At 37.7% G+C, this 25298-nt stretch overlaps 1 protein-coding gene across 2 annotated transcripts in view; it reads left to right on the forward strand.

Annotated features, from left to right (window-relative positions):
* The window catches only part of TNS3 (tensin 3), a 191853-nt gene that overhangs the window by 52077 nt on the left and 114478 nt on the right, over nucleotides 1-25298 (forward strand). The window contains exons 4-9 of one of the 2 annotated variants that reach the window (XM_009289806.2): nucleotides 3081-3122; nucleotides 12615-12667; nucleotides 13494-13665; nucleotides 20410-20460; nucleotides 21692-21814; nucleotides 23350-23414. In XM_009289806.2, the coding sequence (XP_009288081.1) occupies nucleotides 13516-13665; nucleotides 20410-20460; nucleotides 21692-21814; nucleotides 23350-23414 (389 nt within the window). In that variant the 5' untranslated portion in view covers nucleotides 3081-3122; nucleotides 12615-12667; nucleotides 13494-13515. Of the gene's footprint in view, nucleotides 1-3080; nucleotides 3123-12614; nucleotides 12668-13493; nucleotides 13666-20409; nucleotides 20461-21691; nucleotides 21815-23349; nucleotides 23415-25298 lie in introns of those variants that run through there. The other variant, XM_019474767.1, reaches the window with a different exon arrangement.

The raw sequence follows: 25298 nt of genomic DNA on the forward strand, positions 1-25298 counted from the left end.
CCACCATGCCCACTAAACCATGTCCCTAAGCGACTCATCTACATGTCTTTTAAATACCTTCAGGGATGGTGACTCAACCACTTCCCTGGGCAGCCTGTTCCAATGTTTAACCACTCTTTCAGTAAAGAAATTTTTCCTTACATCCAATCTAAACCTCCCCCGGCGCAACTTGAGGCCATTTCCTCTCGTCCTATCGCTAGTTACTTCGGAGAAAAGACCAACACCCACCTCGCTACAACCTCCTTTCAGGGAGTTGTAGAGAGCGATGAGGTCTCCCCTGAAGTGATAAAGGTGTCTGTCCTATATATCACCTTTAATCTGCTGAGAACAACTTTGAAGTTTCAATCAGTTTAGGGTTTCTGGGTTGAATTAATAGCACTGGTCAGTCTATATGTTAGTTCTTCTGACTGACAGGTTTGTATGTTTAGCACTGTGAAGATTTGATAGCTGACAAGCTAAGTCAAGTTTTTAAACAAAAAATAAAACAACCTCAAAGCCTATTCTCAAGGGTTAACTGTGAGCCAATCTCGCATCGTTAGGATTATGGTTAGTGTAGGTTATATGCCCTGGTAAATTGTGTGTGGGCTCATTGAATTAAGCAAGGTGTTGCTATTGTAATTTACAATCTGAAAATCTATAACTGTGTTTCTAGTTGAGATTTGCAACTAGAGTGTGTCTGAACTTCAGTGACCTACCAAAAAAAGAGTTGACAGTTATAAAGTTGCATCTCTAGTTCAAAGTATCTTTCCCACAGCAGGCTTTGGAGTAAAATTTTCACGTGTACCTGTGGTGGTTTAACCTCAGCCGGCAACTGAGCACCACACAGCTGCTCACTCACTCCCCCCACCCCAGTGGGATGGGGGAGACAATCAGAAGAGTAGAAGTGAGAAAACTCGTGGGTTGAGAGAAAAACAGTTTAATAATTGAAATAAAATAGTAATAATAATAGTAATAATAATAATAATACACAAAGCAAGTGATGCACAGTGCAATTGCTCACCACCTGCTGACCGATGCCCAGCCAGTCCCCGAGCAGCGGCCCCCCCGGCCAGCTTTCCCCAGTTTAGGTACTGAGCATGACGTCACATGGTATGGAATGTTTCTTTGGCCAGTTTGGCTGTGCCCCCTCCCAGCTTCTTGTCCACCTCCAGCCTTCTCAGTCAGTAGAGCATGGGAAGCTGAAAAGTCCTTGGCTAGTGTAAGCATTACCTAGCAACAACTAAAACATCGGTGCCTTATCAACTTTGTTCTCATCCTAAATCCAAAACACAGCACTGTGCCAGCTACTAGGAAGGAAATTAACTCTATCCCTGCTGAAACCAGAATAGTACCATTACTGATGTCTGCATGTATGGCCATGCAAGTATGCTGGGGTACCCATAATCTGTCTTGGGCAGAGGCTGGTATTCCTAGTTTGGGCAAACATTGTGTTCCTCTGTGTGTGTGTGCTGCTTTAGCTTTTATTTTATTTTTTAACACTTTCCAAGGTGTAGGTTACTGCGCAGTCTTGAAGTTGCAGGAGAACCCAGCTCTGGTCAGCAAAGCGATTCAACAGGAAGAACTGGGTTTTCATTTTACTGTCTGTGCCATTTTAAGATGGTCTGGTTGTTCACCCAGAATCAGAAAGCAGTTTTCTGAGACTTTTTCCCTCCTTTGGGTGTGCTCTCCAAATAAGTAAGGTTTAATACCAGTTATCTCTTACTTGTCACTTAGTCCATATGTGGTAGTGGGCCAGTGAAAATTATGAAGAAGAAAACCATGTTTCATTGTGCATTTTTACGTGTCCCTTTCCTGCCCCTTTTAGTTTATGCTTTAAATGCGCAAGATAAATATTAAGTTTGATTTGCATAAGGTTTGCGCTTCACATCCTAAACTCTTGCAAAGTGTTGCAGAGTGCTGTTTTAACGGCTGTTATGCTTTGTTCCAGAGGTGTCTGTATTTCAGTGGTGGATATATTTCGGTGATTCCTGTTGCGTATAAAATTTGCATGCAAGATTTTCCAGATTGTGAAATGATTTTGCATTCCGCAGGGTAAACGTGCAGATGGGGTATTAGCTGTAATGGTAACACTGTTGCTACAGCAGCAATGTAGCTTGCTACAATGTAGCTTTAATGTCTTCTGAGCAAAACCTTGTTGATTTTTGCACAGAATTTGAAATTGTCTTTTGAAGCAATATTTTTATGCAGTTGAACATTAGGTATTGCTCTATGCACAATGGACTCTGCAGACTTGCAGAGTGGGGAACACTGAAGTTTGGTGCAGTTTTACCTAACCTACAGCACTGACTTAGTTCTAGTGTTACTTAGTTTTCTCATTTTGAGTGTTTTTAAGGTGAAATACTTCTGTTATTCTCCCATTATAATTCCAAATGGTAAAACCCTTAATCTAGGGTATCTTCTCTTGTGAAATGCCAAGTCTTGACTTTGTTAAAGTCTTAAGCAAACATTTTGAGGTTTTTTTTTCCCAAGTTTTACCACTGTACTTCCCCATTACATTACCTTGATTTCATACTGATTGTAGTCATCAATAAAAAAGCATGTACTGATGGAAGATTGTGCTTCTGGTGATTTACGTTAGATTTTCATAGTAATGGATTGGCTCATTTCTTTTAAAAGGTTTATTTTAAACCTCCACAGATAAAACTTAGAATGTTTTAAAGCCTTGAACAGCGATTTTATGCAGTGCTTAAAGAAAATCCTAGGCAGTTCACTTTATCAATACCCACGCAAGTGTCTGTTTTCATGAAAAAGCAGAAAATGAGAGATTGGGAAAAAATGCAAAAGGGAGTACATGGTTAACAGCATACAACTCCATGTATATTGTAACTTGTAGTAAGCACCCTTACTAACTGAGTGCTGACTTACAAGACCTGAATTTGCAGGATGATAATGTAAAATCAATTTGTTTCTGTATCTGTTTGAAAGATAGTTTTGTTATTAATACTGTAGAATGTATGTGTACTTCTGAATGATTTATTATTTTATTTGTTGTGTGTATGCATTAGGAGGGGATTTCTTAGAATATAGTTAAACTATCTGGAAAATTAAAGTAAATTTTGTTAACTTCTCTCCTTTTACAGGCTAATAACTCTGAGGCTGTTAAAAATCATGTAACCAGAACTGTAAGTAATTCCATTTTATTTATTTCTTTTTCCTTTACTTGGCCTGATTTTATTTTCCTGTTTGTGGCTGCTTGTTTTTATTACATCTTCACAAACTGTTCATTTTTAGCCATTTTCAAAGCGCGCACTTTGGTTTCTATAGTGTGTGAAATTAGCCTTTGATTAGGATAATTAGTGATTCCTCCCCTCCACCCTCTCCTCAATCCCGGAGAAGTAAAGAGATATATTAAAATCTCTTCATAGAGATTCTATTCAGAGGAGTTCAGAAATTCAAGAGATTTTTTTTTTTTCAGAAGGAAGAATATTAGTTCTTATATTGTGGTCAATATGCAGTTGATCCATTAGCCTTTATTTGTTCAAGTTGCTGTGCCATGTTATTTACAAAATTAAATGTACCTTCCCAACCCTTTATTATTATTGCTGCTGTAGTACTACTGGTACAAGTAGTATTAAATACATGTATTGAAGTGCAATAGAACCCAGTCTTCTAAGTGATGTAGAAATTTCTGCAAATCGAAGTATTGCACATTTCATTACTGATAGCACTTATGAGTATACTTTTAGCACAGTTTCTGTGAAGTAAGTAAGACAAAGAAGGAAAGACCTTTTGAAGTCCTTTGCAGTTGCCTTTTATCAGAGATGCCAAGTTTCTTTGATTTCTAAATAAATCATGGGGGATGCCTATAGTTAACTATCTGTTAGTAGGCAACTGTGATGCAGGTATTTGATTCACCACTGTAAAGATGAAGTTAACATTTAAAATGGGGCAGAGGGAAGGACTTGTAAGATGCATATGGCCTTCACTGATTCATTGTTCAATTCAAGAGCAGATCTCTGTTGCAATAAATGAGCATCTATTTCACAGTGTTAAGTCTTGTGCACGTTGCGTTTGCTTTGCAATGTCGTCCGTGGTTCAGTGCTGCAGGCTTCTGCTGGTGCCACTCTATGCAGGGTGTGAAGAGTTCTGATCCTTATATGGTTACCCACATAAGCAGGAGACCTTCACACAGGTTGCATTTGTATTAGCAGTATAGTTTGTTTACTTGGGGTGGCAATAAATGTTTCTGTACAACCGAGGTCATCTCAGTGGTTGGATCCATGCTATTACCCACATTGTTCCAGTAAAATTATAATTATTTCTAAGTTGCTAGAATATTTTTTATATTAAAACCAGCTAAAATGTCTAGTGACAAGATTGTTTCTCTCTTCACTCTTCCTTTAACTAGACAAATCAAGTAAAATAAAAAAATCAGAATAGAGCAAACTTCTTAGTTATCTGCATGTGAATAATTGGTTTTGACAGCTGCTTCTAGTGTAACAAATGTGAAGCACAATAATGAGATACATTGTGAGGAAAATAATTGCAGATCATTTTCTATTGTTAGTTGAAGATTTTAGCTTCAGTGTTACTTCTGAATACTTCAGAGGGTTTTCTGTTTGTGCTGTTTGCTTATTACACAAGCCAAGGTCATATATTTTGGGTTTTTTTTTCTGTACGCGTAGTAGCTCATGCACAGCCATTTTGAAGGCAGCTTTAATGGCAAGCAATGCTTTTTCAGCTGTGCCTTTTGTCCTATTACATTTTGCATTGGTTATTATTTGACCATTAGCAAGCTTCCTTAAAGTTTTCGTAGTTACTTTCCGTGGACCAGTAATACCCCAGGAGCAAAGGGTGACATGGATGAGGGGCAGGGGTTCACTGGGAAATAGAAGAAAGTTCCCAACTGAAACACAGTGGTAGGAACACCTATTCCTGTTTGGAGAAGAGAGGAGGTGTAAAGCTGCAAGGCTGGGGGATTCATAGGAAAGTGCTGTCTCCAGACAGTGGGGCTAGATGCAGCCATTGCCTGGATGAGGCTTTTGCAGCTCTGGTTCTGTGACCCACGTCTGCAGCACACATCCCATCTGTGTAGTGCTAATGGGAGGTGCGTTCCTTGTCTTCCTGCCTTCTCTTCCTTCTAAATTTGTGCCACGCTTGTTCTCCTTTTGGTTTATTAACTAAATTGGAAGAGACTGCTTTAACCTGCCTGACCCTTTTTCAACTCTGGAATTACTTCTCCCTTCCTCTTTCTTCTCTGCACCTTGTTCCATGGCATTTGGACCAGGAAAGAAAAGCTCTCTTGCTTTTTCCTAGCAATGTGACTGCTAATGGAATATTTGTAGCGTCAGCCCTTACTGCTTTATAGAAAGCTGTGTAAACGTGAACAAAGAGAGTTTGGCTTGAATTTGAGGTAGCGTCAGAACCAAAATTTTGTTAGCTTAATTCTAATGTTTGGGATAGCTCTGAGGCGTGGGTAATGCTTTCTTAATCAGGAAGTCAGAAGTGCATTTATTTACAATTAGAGGGCTTCCTCATGCCCCTATGGACTGGAATCTTATTTTATTCTTAATATTAACATATTAAAAATAAATAAACAAGGCTTCTTGTTTCAACTAAAGGCTGGAAGAAGTGATTCTATCACTTTCTAGCCAAGAATTGCATGCACATAACTTTCTGTTAGTTAATAGGGTGCTAAATTTGTGATGAAAGTTTGCTTCAGTTTTGATCTCTTGCATCTTAACTAGGTCAGAGAGAAACTCAGGAGATCTACTTCTGAAGTCTTGCCCTCTGCCGCCACATTTTTTCATTCCACTGTGGACATCACTGTATCTTTTTACAGAGTTAGGAAGTAGAGCACATACATGCAGGAACTTTGCATTAGGTGCTACTGAGTCATGCTGTACAGGACTTCTACAGAGCCTCATAACGTGGTAGGTGTAAATTAATGCGGAAACCTTTACACTCTGCTGTGTCTGTTGTGCTTAATTATATTACCTGTGGATAGTATTCATTCAGGAAGCTGTTTCAAAGCTCTGGAGTAATTATGAAACTATGCTACAACTGGAGCTGGAGCACATGTATTATTTTAGTTCAGGTGAGGTAAACTCCTTACCTAACACCTAATATGTAATTCTTAAATACAGCCATAGTAAGTTTCCCCGTAGGTTTGCAGCGGAACACAGTCATTCGAGTGTTGACATGACTCCAACTCACCCAGCCAGGTGTGTTCCTGTTCTGTGTGCGCAACAGACAGTGTTACACAGCGCTGCTTAGGGCTAGGTGCTAGCCTCACGAAGCTTGGTGTGAATTCCTAGTCTTGAGACACTGTAGAACTAAGGCTTCAGAAATACTATGGTTTTCCAAATGTGAATATGTATATCTGTAAAATTTTATATGAAGTAAAACATAAATTGTGCCTCATTCTCACTTCAGTATGGACTTTACATGCATTCAGTATTCTTTCCTAAAGAGCCCTATTTGCTATGTGCCTACTGTCTGTTATGAATTTCAGTTTTTTACAAGAAGAAAAAAGGATGGTAGAAGACCCAGCTGTACCAGGAACTTTCAGGCTGTGAGCAGGGCTGCTTTTCTGAATCTAAGTGAGTTGGAAGATGATCTTCCTGCCCCGGTTAGTTCCTTGTTGTCCTGGCAGATTGATAGGTGGAACTCCATATCCAAGTGCCCCACAGACTTGATAAAGATGAGCTGGATTACAAAGCCCTACAGTTAACTTGTTTAGGGGAGCCTGGTCTGTTTTGCCTGAAGCATTATAAGGACGAATCGTGGGAGCAGCTTTGCCAGCAGCTAAGAGTAAGGGTAGTTTTTGGCAGGGAGACAGCAAGCTGGGGTTTATAACTTCTGCAGACGCTGCTACTTGCAAGGGGCACATCTGTCCGGACTCTTGCTGTTAACTACACAGGGGAACAGATCATTATTTTTACAGAACACAGTGTACAGAACAAAAATAAAATGTACAGCCAAACAAATAGCTGTTTGCAGTAGAAATAATGATAAATCTCTTCTGCAGAGGGTCAATTAAAAAAAAAGATTTTTTATTAATTTTTTTAATATTTACTGCCGGAATAGATATGCAGTAACATAGACACATCTGTATTCACAAGGCATGAATCTTTGTTTTCCACATTAGGAATCATTCTAAAGCCAGAGGCCAAAAGATTATGCAAATTTTGGTCCTCATCCAAGACATCCAAATGTTTTTCACTGTAGCTTGTAAAAGCAACTACTGTGTCAGTAGGAATTATCATGGTGGAGCAGTCCAACGATCAGTGTAGTTCATTGTCCTGTCTTTTCTGCAGTACCCCGGAGTATATAGAACTGTTACACTGTGCTTTAGAATAGGTTAGAGAATTTCTTCTGATTCCTATCCATGGCTTGGGGAGTGAAAATACCATCACAAATTTGTTTAAAATGCATTCAGGTCTCCCGCTGATCGGTCTCTCTATTCATATTCTTATTTGTGGCTGTTTGAATGGTGAACAGTCATGTGGAAAAAAGTTTCATAAGCTAATTAAAGACTGTGTAAAAATGCATGTAATTTTATGACAGATTAGCTAATCAAGTTTTCTGATGCTTTTATCAACGTTAAAAATAGGCACAAATAAAATATTTACATCCCAAATAGATCCATGTCGTTCTTTCAAAATATGTCCTGATACCTTTAGGTCACAGATTACTCATTGATTTACATTTCAGATAGTTGTAGTTTCTACTCATTGATCCTTACACTTGTTAATGCTCCCATTCAAGAAGGAGCCCAGGAGAGAAACAGATGAGCTGCGTGAATACATGTCAGATCCTGGAGCCGTGAGTTTTCAGTAGTGCTGTCCCTCAGAGGAGCGCATAGTTGATGTACAGCTGTCTCAGCTGTTTCAAACAACCCGGTCCTTGAAACCAGTAGTTCTTATATTCTGCTGAGATCGCTTTTTGTATTATTATTGATATTGTATTATTATATTATAGTTCAATGCCGGGAACAGGGCCTTGGGAAGGGCTGCTGAACGATTTTTCATTTGGCTTCCTTAGCCTGCCTTTGATTATAATCTCAAAAGGGGTAAGTCATTATCCCACCTGGTATTTCTAAGCCCATGTGTGGCCTACATGTCTAGTTTTACTTTGGTATTGGAAACTAGCAGTTTACATACTAGGTTTTTGATTTTTTTTTTCCTTCCAGAGCTGTCATATAAAAGATAGTAAGTCAGCATACTGACAAAATGCAAATTAATTTATCTGGGGCAAAACTGATCTCCCTTTACCCTTTGTCCCTTCCGTAATCTTTCTGGTCTCTGAAGCTCTACTGCAGAGGACTTTAGCCTATGAAGTGTGTAAGCCTGCTAGCTGTGACCCAAGTTCCCTTATTCAGTTCTTGGAAAGGTTGAGGATGATCATCTTGCTAAGAGATACGGTTGTTTTGTTTGTTTGTTTGTTTTATACAGGCATTATTTTTTACTTGATTGTCCCCATTTCTTTCCTTGAGAGGCATACTTTTGTCATAGGCGAGGGGATGCAGGCTTAGCAGAGAGGTTATTTCTTATTCCTTCTGTTTCCGGACTAGTGCAGAAGGTGTCTCAAAGCCACCTCAGTGCCACACTGTGTGAGATGGCCTGTATTATACCTGTGTCATGTTTTTGCTCTGAAGCTGTGGAGAGACTGGAAGAGAGATTGTAAAGGTATGAGATGCAGCCAGCTGCCTGGGACAGCACAAGCTTGCTATTTGAGGCAGACCAGGTAACCCATAAGCAGGTCACCCGTTTTGGTGTCAGAGGAAGGTGAATAAACAGGACTGATCTCAAAAGCCTGTTTTGTCCAAGCTGGGCTTTAGTTGCTGTCTTGCTCACTTTCTACGCTTTCGTTGACAGCAGGCTGTGCTGGGAAACTTACCTTCTAGTGGCTGTTGTGACCTGGTGAAAATGATGTAGAATTAAATATGGGCCTGTTTCTTAGCTTCTGTATCACACCTAGGCTGCACTGGACTGTGGGATGGTCTTGTCTGAGGACTGCATTTTTCAGAAAGTTGGGATAGCAAGCTCTGCAGTGTGCCCGGGACTAGATGCAGGAGCCAAAGACGGTAAAAGATGCACTAAGGAGGATGTCAGAGGGAAGAGTTGCATGGCTTGAGTTTTCACTGGAAAAGGGCAATGACGCAGTATCTTGGATGCAATCAATTTGCTCGTTAATATCATTCTGTGGCTAGAGAGAAGACAGTTGTCTTTTGAGAAGCAATTGCTTCCCCCTGCTGGCTTTCATACAACAATTGCAGCTAAATTTGACCAAAAGGCTCTTTGTGCTTGTTTGCATAGGGATAACTTTTATGTGTTATTGTTTGGGATTGATCTGTTTGTTTGGGATATAATAATTCCTTAAAACTGAATGAATAGGTAAATGGGAGGTGTTTTCTTTTTTCAAAACTCTGCTTCTCAAATGACTGATTATACTGTCTGCATTGCCAGGCAGTCCCAGGGAAGCAGGGGAACAAGAATCGTGGGGAGAAGCTCCAGGAAGAAAAATCTCAGGGTGGTCTGTCCTACTGGCAACGAATCAAGTGCTAGTTCCACTGGATCTATCCTAGTTACAACTCTAAATTTTTAGTCAGGTGTGATTAAACACCCCATTTTGAGCCATTATTTTTTGTTCCCCTTCATCTTCCCTACTGCTCTTGGTTGACGGGAAAGGAAAATCCTATCTAGTTTTGCAAGATTTTCTGTGTAATTGTCCATCCTGGGAGATGCCGGATGGTGTTTGCTGTCTTGGAAGATTGGCCAAATGTTTTGCCATTTTCCCTCCAGTGTGCAGGAAGGCAGAAAATAGTGGGTTTTTTTTGTTTGGATGGAGATGATTTGCCTTTATGGATAGTCTGCCCTGTGCCATTGAATCCTGTGCTTTGATGAAACTCGTATTCTGCTGGTAGGTGTGTTTGACTTGGTCCAGAATGAAGAAGAATCCCTTCTTATCGGTGATATGACCCTGAAACCACACAAATGTTGGGAAAAAAAGAGAGGCAGTCACAGAAGTTCAAGATTGGTTTTAATTGACTATTAAATTTGAATTCAGTCAGAAGCATGGTAAGATACGTCTCACCTTTACAGATTGCCTGTTGTGAGAAATGGTGTAACAGCTTCTTCATGTGTTTGAGAACACGTTTTATGCGTGTGTGCATATATGATATGTGTTTCATCAAACCTTTAAAAACCCTTTTCAGTAACCATTTTGCCTCTGTAGTAAGTCATGTATTAAATCTTTGCTGAATTTTGCTAAATATTTTAGTTGTGAGGGGAAAAGTTACTGGTGTAGTCACTGATAATTAGAAAACAAAACAAATAGTAAAAAGAAAAACTGAAGAAAAAAGAATGCATCGCTAGCTACAACATAATTAAACCATAGAAGAGAGGAGGAAGTGACTCTAATCTAGAGGACATGCAGAAAAATGGAGGTGTGTCCTTGACTGTCCATTTGCCAACAAGTCATTGACTGTATTCAACATATAATGTACAAGGTGATCTTGACCTTATGAAGGGTTAAGTAAAATTTAGTAGTTTGGTGCACCATAGATAGGCAATGGGACGTTTCATGGTCTGGATCAGAGTATCTTTTGAAGATGGTAGGGTTCTGTTGATTTTGTATAGAGTTTGTATAAAAGCGTACCCATAATGACAGACTGAAGAGTATTGCAGCTATTCAAGACCATGCAATGAAATGTGATACCCAGATGAGATTTCAGAAGAAGAGTCCTTTTAAACTGATATATTTATATTTTTATATGTGCAACCAATCAGCTAGAGTTTTTAAACTGTATTATAGGTACTTGAAGAAAATCTGCTTTCAAACAACACTGGTAATTTAAGTTTTAAGTTGTACCAGCTGTTGAATTGTAGGAGTTGTCAGGATTATCCATTTTTGTACACAGAGCAGGAAAGCGTATATAGTACTGTGCATTTCAGTAGGTGACACGGCATGCATACAGTAAATATAGATGTCACTATCAGGGTTTTTTTCTGCTAATGTTTTGCATTATGTTATTGTTCATATGCTTATGCACTGCATGCTACTAGGTTATATGCTAGTTTATATGCTACAACAGTGTGCAATAGAGAATGATTTTATCACTTATTTTCTTACCAGAGGAAGCCGCTAGGCAAGTGATTATTCAGGTTACATGGAGATCTAGTCTTAAAATTTATTAAAAAATGGTGGAAGTACTCCTTAAGCAATGGATACATCTGCGTGGCCAACAGAGACCAAGGAAGTGGAGGGAGAGGCATGTTCCGCTAATTTCTTTCTAGTTATAAAAACAAAACAAAACATGCTAAAAGCTTTGTCTTGAATTTCAGTTATTAGTTATTTACTTGTTTTGGCACCCGTGGTGTATTACCTACAGCCTTTAAAATCCTAAGAAAGGATTGAGTAAAAAGAAGCTGAAAATACCGTGAAGTTTCCTCATTTTCTGTTGTGTAAGTGAAGACAGGAACTAGTGGAACTGGGACCAAGCACTTAGGTGAGGTGCACCTTACGCCATCAGGTGTGCTTTAAAACTTGCCAGAACAGCTCATTTCCAGAAATTTTGGAAAGAAACATGCCACTTGCATGCTTGTATGTGTCCTAGCTGTTCCCAGATTTTGATATATGGCGACACTGTATGGAAAGTTCTAAGGCCTCTTCCATTAGAACACAATTTATTTGGTTTGGGAATATTTGTCATGTGTGTAGCCAAAGTAGATAGGGTTTATCAGCTTTCCAGCTCTTACTCTTCATCTAAGTAACCTTTTCTGTCCTTTTTTCTGTATAGTAAGTATAAATTCAGGGCAGGAAGACAAGTGAATACTCTTTCTCTTATGGAGTTACTGATGCATGATATTAAATTGAACTTCTGATTTTCTGTATAAAAAGATAGATCTAAATGTAAAGTAAATATTTTTATTTATTTTTATTTAATGTTAGTATAGTAATAGCTGTCTTTTTCTAAAATCCTATCCTGGAAGGAAGGGATACTGTCTCCTCTAGATGTCTCTGTTTCTCTCCATTACGTACAGAGAGCTTGGGTGACTATCACGCTGGAGCTTAATTCTGAGACAGCTAAAATTAGGCGAGAAAAATTCTATTACTAAGGTTCATGGGGGAGAACATTTTCACTCTTCTTAATGCATAGTTACTATTACTGAACAAATGGAACTACAAAAGACACACACTAAATTCTCATAAAGCAAAACCATTGCAGCTCAGGCTTCTATTCAAACTCCCAGGACTCTGATACTGGAGTAAATTGAGTATATTTTTCAATATTGTCATAAGAGAATCACTTGAGAGGAACTTACTTTTGCAGGTTTATACAGAAATTCAAGCTCCATCTTCTCAGAAGTCCATTGAATGTTTTCTCTAATCTTAATGCAGTTACCAAGAAGAGCACAAAAGACAACCAGTCCTTCTCTGGCAGTAGTGAGTTGGAAGAGGTAGTAGTGAATCTGTATGAAGAGTTGGACGTAACCTGGCCATAACCACAGTGTTTGCAGTCAAAACATAAGGCAGTGATACTCTCTTATCCTATTGTTGGTATAGTTTTCCACAGTTGGACATAATAAATGAGGAAAAAAGGCAGGAACGCTGACATCAGTGGCAGCAAGGAAGATACTGGATTGACTGCTCTGCTTTCTTTGTTCCAGAATTCCAGCAGTGCTTCGAAGAACTCCTCTTTCAGTTGTGACAAAGGATCACGGCAAGTATTTCTTTCATATTTTCTGTAGTAGTGTCACATAATGCTGTGGTGGGTTTAGGTTTTGTTATTTGTGGTTGTGATTTCTGTGAGTTCAGTCTTCTGCAAGACATGCCCTGCTACGCAAGGACCATTTTTACAATCCCTGTCTGAGAAAACAACTGGACATACTTGCTGAGCTTACTTTTAACTTAATGACTGTAATCTTCTGATTATTCTATTAAGAAAGATAAGGTAAGGTGCCTGGTTGTGCCCTCAACCTGGAAAAGAAGGAGACATTAGCGTAAACAGTATCTGTAGACTAACCTGTGAGATTAACTGCGTTACATTGGTGTCTACTGCAGTTTGGGGACAGGTTTTGGATTCACTTCAGTGTTACTCAGAGCAGATTTCAAGATGGTATCTATCTGCAGTGTTTTATAGATCACTGGTGAATCTACCAATTTGTAAAGCATTTGCAGAATTCTACAGAAAGAGAGATTTGTGCAGGTATAAGTACCTACATGTTTTCTATTTAATTCCCAAATTTTTTGCACTAGTGTTTGTCGAAGTTGCTTGTATTCATTTTACTACTTTTCTACATGATTGTTTGCAGAGATTTTTTCACTATAGTTTTGATGTGAAGAACTCATGTTTGGCTAACTCCATTTGTGTACTGAACTGAATAATTTGAGCTCTGTAGGCATTTAATAAGTTATAATTGTAATGAAAATACTGGAAACATCAGATGCTTGACTGTATGAGGCCAAGTTGCAGTTTCTTCTCATTAATATGCTATGTTTGTTCTTGGCTGCTTTGCTCTGAACTGCCACATCTAATTTCTTCACAGAAGTGCAGACTTTGATCACATTATGGAGGAAGGCTATGAACTTGACCTCACTTACATCACAGAGCGGATCATCGCTGTATCCTTCCCTGCTAGCTGTTCTGAGGAAACTTACCTCCACAATCTACAAGATGTAACCCGAATGCTCAAATCCAAACATGGGGATAATTACTTGGTATGTGTAGGATCGGTCTTTTGTGATACATCTTCTGTCCTGCAGGAGTACCACTTGTAGGTCCACATATACCATTATAAACTAGAAGTCACTTATCTAAAGCCTCTTTGGTCCACCTTTACAGCTTTGCAAGCAAGAGCAAGATTTTCTGTAGTGTTTTAAGCTGTTAGGGAAGGACAGATACTAAAAGCAGTTTTCTGCTTGTGGCACTGCAGTCTTTATTGTGATAGCACATAGTCAAATGCTGTAGAATAATTGCACTGACTGCACTGACTGTTTTCATTGTCCAAAGCATGCTTTTAGAAGATACACACCCTGCAATGTGGAGTGCGTTCTTTTTTTCTAGCAGCCAGCTACATCTGGGTCCTCAGCTGGGTATCTGATGGTCTCTCACCATCATGTCTTGGCTGTCTCTACTGTATATTGTGAAACAACATATAAAAGTAGGGTTGGTGTTCGTGTGTTCTGTCCAGCTCTTTCTCATTAACTTGATTTAGGTGCATTTTTTTCCTGCTGTTTAGTTTTCTGTAGGAAATTAAGTTGTAAGCAAATCTGTAATGAGCTCTGTGTGCAGAATTTTTTTTTTTAAAAAATGATGACCCAAACTGTTAATCTCCTGTGCTGTTTTCTGGCTAGTGCATCTAAACCCTATGGTATGTATTGTCTCAGCTTGTTCTATGAAGGTGAATTTAAAACAAGGCCAATATTCTATTTACTTTTTTCTTCTTCTATCTTTTTAGTTAGTGTGTGTAAACTATTAGAATCAAATCCACGGCTTCAGAAGCATGGAACTTGACTCATGGTGGAAATTAGTTTCTGGGGAGATTCAACGTAACAATTTAAATACGTTACGTTTTGCTCACAAACCGAGGTGTCATAGATGCATTATGAAGCAGCTGTTGTCCTCAAGATGCACTTGTAATACTTGTAATGTGGTCTGATGTCCTCTGCCGCCTTCTTGCCCTTGGCTTCCCTTCCATCAGGCACTGGCAGCTTGTAAGGCACAAGACAGTAATAGTTTGAAGGTGACCTGTACGTAAAGCTTTACTGGTTCAAATTCACCTGTTCTCAGTGGCCTTTCCCATGTGACAGCAGCGTTTTGGTATTTGCAAAACAAGCTCGTAGTCTCAGTCCAGTTAAATCTCACTAAATACCTGTTTGTATTACAACAATCTGATATATGGTAAGTCTTGTTTAGGCTGCCCTTTCTCTAGGTGGGATTGCAGCCAGTTTCTCCTGCAAAGTTTGGATCTGTGTGGTTTTTTTTGATTTTTGTTTTAGTTTTGTTCTATTTATTTATTTATATTCTAATGAGTACTTTGGAAATCAGCTGGCTTGGTCAAAAGAAAGTTTGATGCTGTCTGCTCTAAGTATGTTTCTGCAAATTTGCAAGATAATCTGGCAAACCACAGCCAGGTTGTAGATCCAGAGAGCTCATTTTTAAACTATCTTTTGTTTCTCATGTTTCAAAGACCCCTTCAGTCTGCTCAAGAGGCACATGTATAGCAGCAGAACTCCCCCCCAAAAACCCCAGCCCCCCAAAAAAAAAGGTATGCAAGTGAGCAGTTCTGCTGAAGTTGATGAGAACAATTTTACTCTTTCATTGGGTCAGGGTCTCAGCTAGCAGAACGTATACTACAAATCAGTATTTGTCATTTCTTATCTATCTGTTCTAACTCCAGTTTTTTATATATGTTAAACTGTTGCCACTACAGTTGATAGTGAGGACAGAGAAGGGAATGATACACCCAAAGCATTGGGTGAGTGCATTGTTGTGTGTTTGAGTCTCAGTTTGTTATGAACAGGATGAACAAAAAAATCCTAAGTATCTCTCATCTGCTTTAGCGGTAGAGGATTATACTTTGACAGTCTAAGACCAGAGTCCTTTATGGAGAGATGGAAGCCTGTCAATAGCTTACAGTAAATTTTTCTCTGCTTTGTTGTCCTAAAAAAAAAAAAGCTTCCCAGAAGGCTTTGGTTCCTAGAAGAAACGTGACTTTTCTCCAACAGAGAAAAACTTCCAAAACTGAATTTTTGTAGTATCTGTGTAGTACTTTCATCAATTTATTCTGTTCATATGTGTGTGGCCTTGGTCAATAAGAGGGAAGTCACATTATGTTGAAAAATTCAAGATGATGTTACTCCAAAAGAATCCAGTGATGTGTCAAAATTCATGTAGAGTTGTAAAAACCTGTTCTTTAAATGCTGATAGGCTTTAGAAATTGGCTGTTATAAGAAGCGAACTTTTATGTCAAAAATAGCAAAAGACTTTTTCAGTCATAGAATAGAATCATGGAATCATTTAGGTTGGAAAAGACCCTTAAGGTCATAGAGTCCAACCGTTAACCTAACACGACCATGTCCACCACTAAACCATGTCCCTTGTCCACCACTGTCCCTAAGTGCCACATCTACACATCTTTTAAATACCTCGAGGGATGGTGGATGGTGCACTTCCCTGGGCAGCCTGTTCCGATGCTTGACAACCCTTTCGGTGATGAAATTTTTCCTAATATCCAATCTAAACCTCCCTTGGTGCAACTTGAGGCCATTCCCTCTCGTCCTTAAGTTGTTATTGTTTTATATTAATCAGGAGTTAAGAATCTCTGGATTAGACAGAGAAAAGAAAGAAATGAGAGAGAGAAAATATTCCATAACACATTTGTTTAAAAATAGTTTTTAAAGTGGCCAAGAAACAGTAGTGCATTGATATGTTTGCTTTCATGCAGTGTATTTTCATTGACAGATTATTTCTGGAACAAATGTTTATTTGAAGACCCAAACCTTTCAAAGTAAGGAGATTTAAAGGATAGAATGAAGCATCCTTTTATTCTCTAATAAATTCATCTCTTGGTTACAAAGGAATGCATGTGTTATTGCAGGATTCAAAGGCTTGATTCCAAGTGAATGCTGTTTTACACCAGTACTTTCAAAATACACACAGTGCAAACATCTGTCAGAAAGCAAAAAACAGTTTAAATGACACAATTGCTGCGTCAACTGAAAAACTCAGTTTGCAAAAATAAATTCACCATTATGTTACCATTTTGATCAACTTCATCAGTAGTGTATTTGTCACGCTATTTTGACTGAAACATTTGCCATGCTTTGCACTTGTAGGAGAGGAGTAATGCTCAATTGTTCAGATATTTTGAGCTTTTAACAAAAAAATCCATTATAAGCTTGTCTGTATACTTGTCTGATTTTATGCTCATTTCCTAAAACTGAACGATTTGGTATTTTAAATAGATAAATATGTATGTTATTTTCAGTGTCTCTAACAGGCTTTATTGCAGTGTTATTACTTACGGTTGTCAAAGCAGTTCTCGGTGTTGATTTAGAGCAGTGATAAATGAGCAAGTTACCTTATTGCTGTTGGCTGCTGTATTAGTGTGCTTCAGTTACATTTTTGTATCCACAGTGACTGAAAGGTAATCAAGTTTTTTAAGGAGTAAACTATTCTAAATTAGCTCACTGGTTAGAGAGGTATCTACATCGGGGCATACAGAGCAGCTGATGAACAGTAACTCATTTATGTCAAAGGCATTAGGAATCTGACAGTAAATACTGTTGTCTAAATTCATAGTCGGTTCTTTTTTAAAAGTGAAACAAACCCCAAACCCGGTGCTACCATTTACAAAAAGATTTCAGTGGTTACACTGCAGTCTTAGCATATACATATTTGTTACTAGGTTAGACTAATATAACTGCTGTGCATTTTCTTGGTCTTGCATATGTAAATGATATGGTAATGCTTGTGTGTTGCTGTTGCTTTACTAGTTGGAACTATTTGTTAATTTTAGCTTATGTCATGTTTTGGCCACCTTCCTCTTTGCCCTGCTCTTAACTCAAGGCTACCACTGTTTTCAGCAAGCAAGTTTGGTCCCACCCGGTAGAAGAGTTTTGCCTGCCTGCTCTCCCAGTCAGTTTTCCTTAATGGAACGGGCTGTAGGCTGGTGAATTGTTTCTCAGTCAGTACTTTGTGTCATATGACCACAGTATATCTTTCACTTTCCAAACTTGCCAGCTACGTGCTATTTGTTTCTGTTCTTTAGCATGAGCTTTTGTATTTCTGGTCATCTGATTCAGGAGCAGACCAAATCTAAGACCCTTTAGTACCTTCATAAAGGTCTCTTCTCCAGCTAAAAGGTCTCCTTATTTTTGTTCTGTGGTGTTGCTGAGCATTCAGCAGAGTGAGAGAATATTATCTTCATAGTACAAGTTACTTCCCAGTTCAGGATTAAATCATATGGGAAGGGGGAGGGGGATGTTTCCTCTCTGCTGTGTATAAGGAGGAAGGGTTTATTTTTCCCCACTTGTTTTATCTTACTTCATTTTTATTCTTTATATGAGGTCTTAAAATTTAGGGCAAAATCTGTAAAGTTTCATAGAACTAAAGGCTAATGCTCCTCTTTCTTGTACCAAAATATCAGTAAGTAGACCTAGGATATGCCAACAATGGGCTAAAAAGGATGCAGTTAATCTTTCACTGACATCTATTTATAGCATATGCTTCTCTTCAAAGACTTCTGTGACCTCTTTCTGTTGTTGTATGTGAAATGTTGGTTCCTGTAGTGACAAATACCCATCATGAACAGCACTGTATCCTGACACACAGGAATTTTAAACTGATCTTACATATAAATTCAACAAGAAAGATGAATTAAAAAAAGTTCTCACCAAATGGCATTTTTTTTTCTGTGGAAAATTTTACATAATTGATCTCTTAACATAGCTTTAACACTAATTTTAAGAATTCTGTACTGAGAAATACAACTCTCCACTAAATTGTTTTGCAAATATTAAGACTGATAGAAAATTACAGAAATTTTTGTGAGTCATTTGTATAAGACAGTTCTGGTTTCATTCCTGTTAAATTACAGTTGGTATTTCTGGAAGGATAACTATAGTCCTAATTGTAAATGTTGATACATCTTCCTAATCCAAAATAATACCGACCGTGCACATATGAATTTTTGATTGCTATTTAGCTCTTCAGCAGTAATCTGTTTAAAATGCACACAATATATTGGAATAAAGAGATTATACATATAAATACAACAAGAAAGATGAATAAAAAAAAGTTCTCACCAAATGACATTTTTTTTTTTCTGTGGAAAATTTTAGGTAATTGTTTTCTTAACATAGCTTTAACACTAATTTTAAGAATTCTGTACTGAGAAATACAACTCTCCACTAAATTGTTTTGCAAATATTAAGACTGATAGAAAATTACAGAAATTTTTGTGAGTCATTTGTATAAGACAGTTCTGGTTTCATTCCTGTTAAATTACAGTTGGTATTTCTGGAAGGATAACTATAGTCCTAATTGTAAATGTTGATACATCTTCCTAATCCAAAATAATACCGACCGTGCACATATGAATTTTTGATTGCTATTTAGCTCTTCAGCAGTAATCTGTTTAAAATGCACACAATATATTGGAATAAAGACCATGTTCCTCATCATATAAAGATGTTTCATGCTTTCTTTTGGTCAATGAAAGTGGTGTATACCCTTTATGGTCAATATCGTGTGATTCCAGAACCTTATGTAGCTTAAAATAGAAGCTGTTTTCTTGGGTACCTTGTTAATTTGGGGTTTTCTTCTTTCTCTGGATGAATTTCTTGTTCAAAAGTGTATTTTTTCCTAAAGATGGCGTAATGTCTTCCTGCTTCCACTGTGTCCGTGATGGGGTTGCACATCCAACTTAAGTACTGCATCAGTGAGCAGCAGGCACCAGCTTCTAGAAGTGAAATGATGTAGTTTCTTTAGCCTGTCCAGTTCTTGGCTTCTTTGTTGAGACTGCTGATGAGCGCTGGTTAATGCCAAATGGGATGATACACTTTAGAAAAGGGTTCTTAAATTGTCCTTGGATAGTAATAAACTGTATAATGGACTTATCTCTCATATTTACTATTTCTCATATTTATGGTCTGTTTATCCCATTCTGGCAGTGTAATGAGACTTTTTAAATGATTATGAATGTCATCTATACTTAACTCATTGTGATGTGAAATAGCCACACTATGAAAGAGAATCTGCCTCAGTACCGTTGTTTCAGTTGTTGAGTATTGATATTTCAGCTTTTTGTTATTGATACTGATTTAAAGTACTTCCTAATGAAAGAGTCAGATATACTTGTATACACTGCTTTATTTTTTTATGTTCATTTAGCAGGCTCTTTAACTGTTCCTTATTAAGCGCTAAGTGTATGATAAGTTACTGTCTAATGGGTTAACAGAAGAGTTGGAAGACCTCACAGGCTAAGCTATAGTAAAATAGCTATGCCATATCCTCCCTGTGAAGTTTTGACAGACCAATATTTTCTTGCCAGGCACTCAAATTCAAATATTTAAGACTACCACCCCCCCAGACTTTTCTTTGTTAATTCTTATGCTGTGTCGTTACTTTGTGTGGTGCCCATGTCTCTCAGTATACCTCTGACTAAAATAAAGCCATGTGAAATAAATAAAATGTAACAGAATTTTAATTATCCTTTTTCAAAATGTCCATTTGGTTTCACCTTTAGTTTCATTGTATAATAACTGAATACCTAAAATACATTTGCTAGCCGCTACCTGACTTCAAATGTTAATTTAGTTAATTTTACTAAACAGTAGGCAAACCTGAAGCCTTACCACTGTAGTTTCTTGTAATTATCATGTGTTTCAAATACAGCTATTTACTACGTAAATTATAAAGTCTTGACAGTTGATATTCTTTTCTTTCTTTCTGAACAGGTGTTAAACCTCTCTGAAAAGAGATACGACCTTGCCAAGCTTAACCCAAAGGTATTGATTGTCTTCCATAACATACCTCTCTTTCTAGTGTTAAATACAACTTAAATGGCCTGGTAAGCCCTGAAGCTATGCAAGCATTGATATACAGAGTAAGAGAACAACTTTTGGAAGATGATAAAAACCCCCACATGCGTCCCTTTTTATTTTTTTCCCAAGTTCTATTTTGTGTCTGTTAGGTCTGTGCTTTACGTAGCCGTTCCTGTTGTTTTCTTAGGCTTTGCACACAGGACCTGAAGCCCGTTGTGACTACTGAAAAATTCCTATTGAGTGATAGAAATTTTACTCCAAGTATACTTTCTTTGTGCAGTCACAGGATACTAGGGGTTATATACTGTAATGTACAGTCCAATAGCTGAAGCTAGTGAACTCGGTTCAGATGTAGACTTCCCTTTTGTACTATCTTTTCATAGTTGCTTCTCTGCACAACAGAGACATAAGGAAGGGAGGTATTGATGTCTGTCTTTTGTTGCTCCTCACCAATTGTTGTATTTGTTTGTTGTAAAAAATGATATGCAGGTACTCTTCAGCAGCTATTATAAGGCCAGAGTAGCACAGATGTATATTTATAGCAGTAGATTTACAGGGATATATGCTACCTGAGGAAAATATTAAAAGAACTCTTAATTTTGACCTTTTGAATGCTTTATTGATCATGAAGGATTTAAGTTTTTCATGGTTACTGGTCTTGTTAAGGTTAAATATGCATAAAATAATAATAGATTGAGTAAACAGTATTATATAGTGACTAAAGTTGAATAGAAAATATGAACAAAATTTTGAGATGTCAAATCTGTTGCACGTGAAGGAAATAAATTGCAAATTAAATAAAAACAATTACAAAATACTGGACCAGGCCAGTTAACATTCTTTGTTCTATTTTTGACCTTCTGAATATTTTACCATTATAAAATACCTGGATTTCTAATTGAAAATTCTTTAAGAAATGAAGATCTTTAGAAATGTTGTACTTGTGAGTGGTTCGTGGGGTTTTGTTTCTTTTTATAAAAGTACTAGCATCTTAAAAAACCCAAACAAATCCCCTTCTTCCCCTTAAGAGACCTGTAAGCATATTTTAGTTACATCATGGCATTCGAATGACATGATTATCTGGCGTTGGCAAAAATGTGGAGACTCTTCACCATCACAATTATTTAAAGCCAGATTTTAATATGTAGTATTAGGGTCAAGGTGTCTCTTGTGAATATTAGTTGTTTAATTGCAGATTATGGATGTGGGGTGGCCTGATCTCCATGCTCCGCCTCTCGATAAGGTATGCACCATCTGCAAGGCTATGGAGTCATGGCTGAACAGTGATCCTCAACGCGTGGTGGTGATCCATTGCAGAGTAAGTGAGCTTTGTGTATACACGTCACCTGTCAGTTTGTATTCATTTTCAAAAACCTTGTCCTTTATTCTTACTCATTTTAAAAAATAAAAAAAGAAGTTTCATCTGTTTTCGATGTTGGAAACTGCGTGCCAAATCTTCAGTTGATTTAAGTAAGCTTAAATCCACTGACTTTGCATGCTTGTTAATATATTGCCTTTTATGATAACTAAGTTTCTAGCCTCTGCTCTGGGTATAGCATGCAGCGATGTTAGTTCGTTTCCTTCAGAGGTCAGTGCTACTTCTGTGAGTGTATTAGAAGCTTGAGGTTTTTCCAGCTCAATAGCAGATTCTTTAGAAGCTCTTCATGTTCTGTGACATTCACGGGTTTTGTTGCGGGAGAAGTATAGGCAACATATCACAGCTCATCCCTTTAGACTGTGGTATGGTTGTAGGAAATGAGGGCACGAAGTACTTCCTGGGTACTTCTGACAGGTTCTAACTGCCAGCATCCATTGTGGTGCCTTACAGCAAAGCTACAATGAAGAGAAATAAAGAGAAGCCTTAATTAAATACAGATAAAATGAATTCAGAACTGAGTTGGTAGCTGTGCTGCTGACACTCGAGGCAAATCTGTTTCTGTACCACTGGCAAATGTTACTCTAAATAGAATGAGGGTTATAATGGGACCAAAACTTATCTTTGAGTCAGTTTGTATAGTCCCCAGTCCTGAATTGCTTGCAGGCAGAATGCCGTGACTGTATGAAACACTATTGAATTCTTACAAGTTGCAGGACTGCAACCAGGAGAATGACCCATACATGGGACAAAACAAAAGGGGGCATTGTATTCCTAGGTATTTTATATTCAAATTGGTAATGCATATTGTTGATTAATGCCTTTCAGTAATGACTTTAAAGTTTCCAACCATGAAGATAGATACAACTATTTGTATCAGCTGAGAGACTGAAATTGTTTTGAAACCTGTGAGAATTACCGCTTGGTAAATTGTACTGAATTTATGTCATGTAAATTATTTAATAAAATTTTGGAACATTTTTTAAATTATCCATAGAAAAATAAGTAGTAGTTGTTAAAAATCTCAGGCGCTGGGGAGGTAAAAATGCCCAAACCTGTCGGAAACTCATATGCTTTCCAAAATAGGTATTTTATAGTATTTCATGCCAGAAATTGCAACATTGTCTAGACTTGTCTTGAATGATCACTGGAAAAAGTAATATAAAATTAGAATAGTTGATACAATGTTGCTACTACCGGTCAAGATTTTTTTTTTTTTAATAATTTCCTCTCAGTAAGACTTGACAGGCATGCACATAGAAATCCTACTTAGTGTTTATGTCACTTGTCAGCCAGCTTACATAGACAGACACGCTGCTGCCCATCATTGCCACCTTTCCAACAACACAGGAGATGCATGAGCAAAAGGACTCTCTGAATCTCCTGTCTTAAAGTTTTGTTTAGTATGGGTCTTAAATAAAATAATGCCCAATAATGTAATAAATTAAATAAGTTATCATTCCTTTTTCCTAATGCAGGGAGGAAAAGGAAGGATAGGCGTAGTCATATCATCATATATGCACTTCACCAATGTTTCTGCAAGGTAAGTTGTGAATAATGCATATTGTGTATTTTTTACAATTAAGGAAACATCAGAAAAAGATGCCTTTTAATTGTAGTACTGTTTGTCAGCTTACTGTTTGTCAGTTAAGGTTTGTCCAGTTTTCTTCTCAAAGAGTCTTGGAGCATATCTTAAAACAGCCTGCTTTCATGAGAGAGTTTTCTTGTGGTCCTGCTTTCAGCAGGAGGTTGGACTAGGTGACACCCTAAGGTCCCTTCTAATCTGAGAGATATTCAGATTCTGTGGGAAAATTCTCTAACGGGTCTTTCGAGATGAATGAAGAAATGTGCAAGAAACCATTTTTATATAATGATACCATCTTTATTCTATTAAACCCATCTATTGGCCACATCCATCAAGTTGCCTCTTTTGAATCAGTGAGAAACTATTCCTAAAGTACTTAAGGAAAACAGTTATTAGAATCTGGAATCAATATTTGAATAGGGAATTCCTAGACACTGATCAAAGTACAGAATGCAGTTTAAGAAATAATCTAGACTTTATCGTGCAGTCAGTTCAAACAATAGGTGTCTGATTACTTGGTTTTAATTGTTTCTTTTAGAGTACTCAGATTACGAAATGTCAATTGACAGTTTATGTCAACAAAGATAAAATTTGATAAATGGTCTCAAAAAGATGAAATGTATTTTGTTTTGGGCTTTTTGTTTGGTTTTTAATCAAATTGTTTTCTCTTGGTCTCTTTTCTATATACATATATAAATGCATTAAAATAAAAATGCACTGTAAAGGCCATTGTTAAATCAAATTTAGTTCTGAATTCACACCAGTCTGTCAGTAATAGATTTGATTCAATACTGTAGTGGATGAATTCCTGAATCGGTATAGGCTGATGGCAAATTACTCATGGATTTCAGTAAAACCAGCATCTCAGAAAAATAATCTGTGTTCACTCTGGTAAGCCTGATCGACAGGTAATTGTAGACTAAGAAATTAAGTGCATTATACACACCAATATGTGCTGACAGAATAAAAATATTTATCTTCAAGTAGTAATTGGGACAGTGATTGCCACAATTTTATAATACTTTCTTGAGAAATATTGTGTATGACAAAATCTGTCAAGTGAGGATAGTACAGTACTGTGTTGTGATCTCAGTGTTGCATCTTTTCCTTAAAGGTGGTACCTGGCTATAAATACATTTTAGTAATGCCGTAACAGAACACTACCTGGTTGTGATTGTAAAGCCCAGCGATAAAAGGTGTCATCTTTTACCCTAAACAAATTCAGGATTCCTCCAGTGAGGTTTCAGGGGAGGAGTTAGTCTGGAAGCCCTCCTTTAAATTTCTGGATATTTGTCAGCTCCTATCCAAAACTTAACTTTTCTGTGTAAGAATGAGGTTGGGGAAGTTTCCCAGCTAGGATTTGTATATCCCTAGCATTATCAAGAGTCTTCAAAATGGTACATGGCAACCTCACAGAAGCAGAAATTACTGCAGGTGCTGCTGCTGAGGGTGCCAGCTGCTGTGTCAGAAATGATACGTGGAAGACTTTGAGGATGTTCACGCTAAATAAAGTTCCTAATTGTCTGCAGACACATGCCAAAAAATCTATGCTTAGTGAAAAAGCCTTATGATGCAAAACCCTTTTGGCTATATGTTATAAATATCTGATTTTCTCATTTAGGGAAGGAATAATGTGCCGTCAAATTTAACGAGGGCAAACAGAGTTCTTTTGTAGTAGTTGGTAAACTGTTTTAACAAGTAAAGTACTAGCTAGCAGTCTTTGGCTAGTTACGAGTGGGTTGCCTAAATTCTGGGTGGTAATGTGGTGAAGTTGTATGAAGATGTATGATGGGTTGGGTGAAGAAGAGAGTTTTTGGATCAAGGATATTTGAAGCACACACT

Source organism: Aptenodytes forsteri, unplaced genomic scaffold (genome assembly GCF_000699145.1).
Source record: "Aptenodytes forsteri isolate BGI_AS27 unplaced genomic scaffold, ASM69914v1 Scaffold234, whole genome shotgun sequence".
Lineage (NCBI taxonomy): Eukaryota > Metazoa > Chordata > Aves > Sphenisciformes > Spheniscidae > Aptenodytes > Aptenodytes forsteri.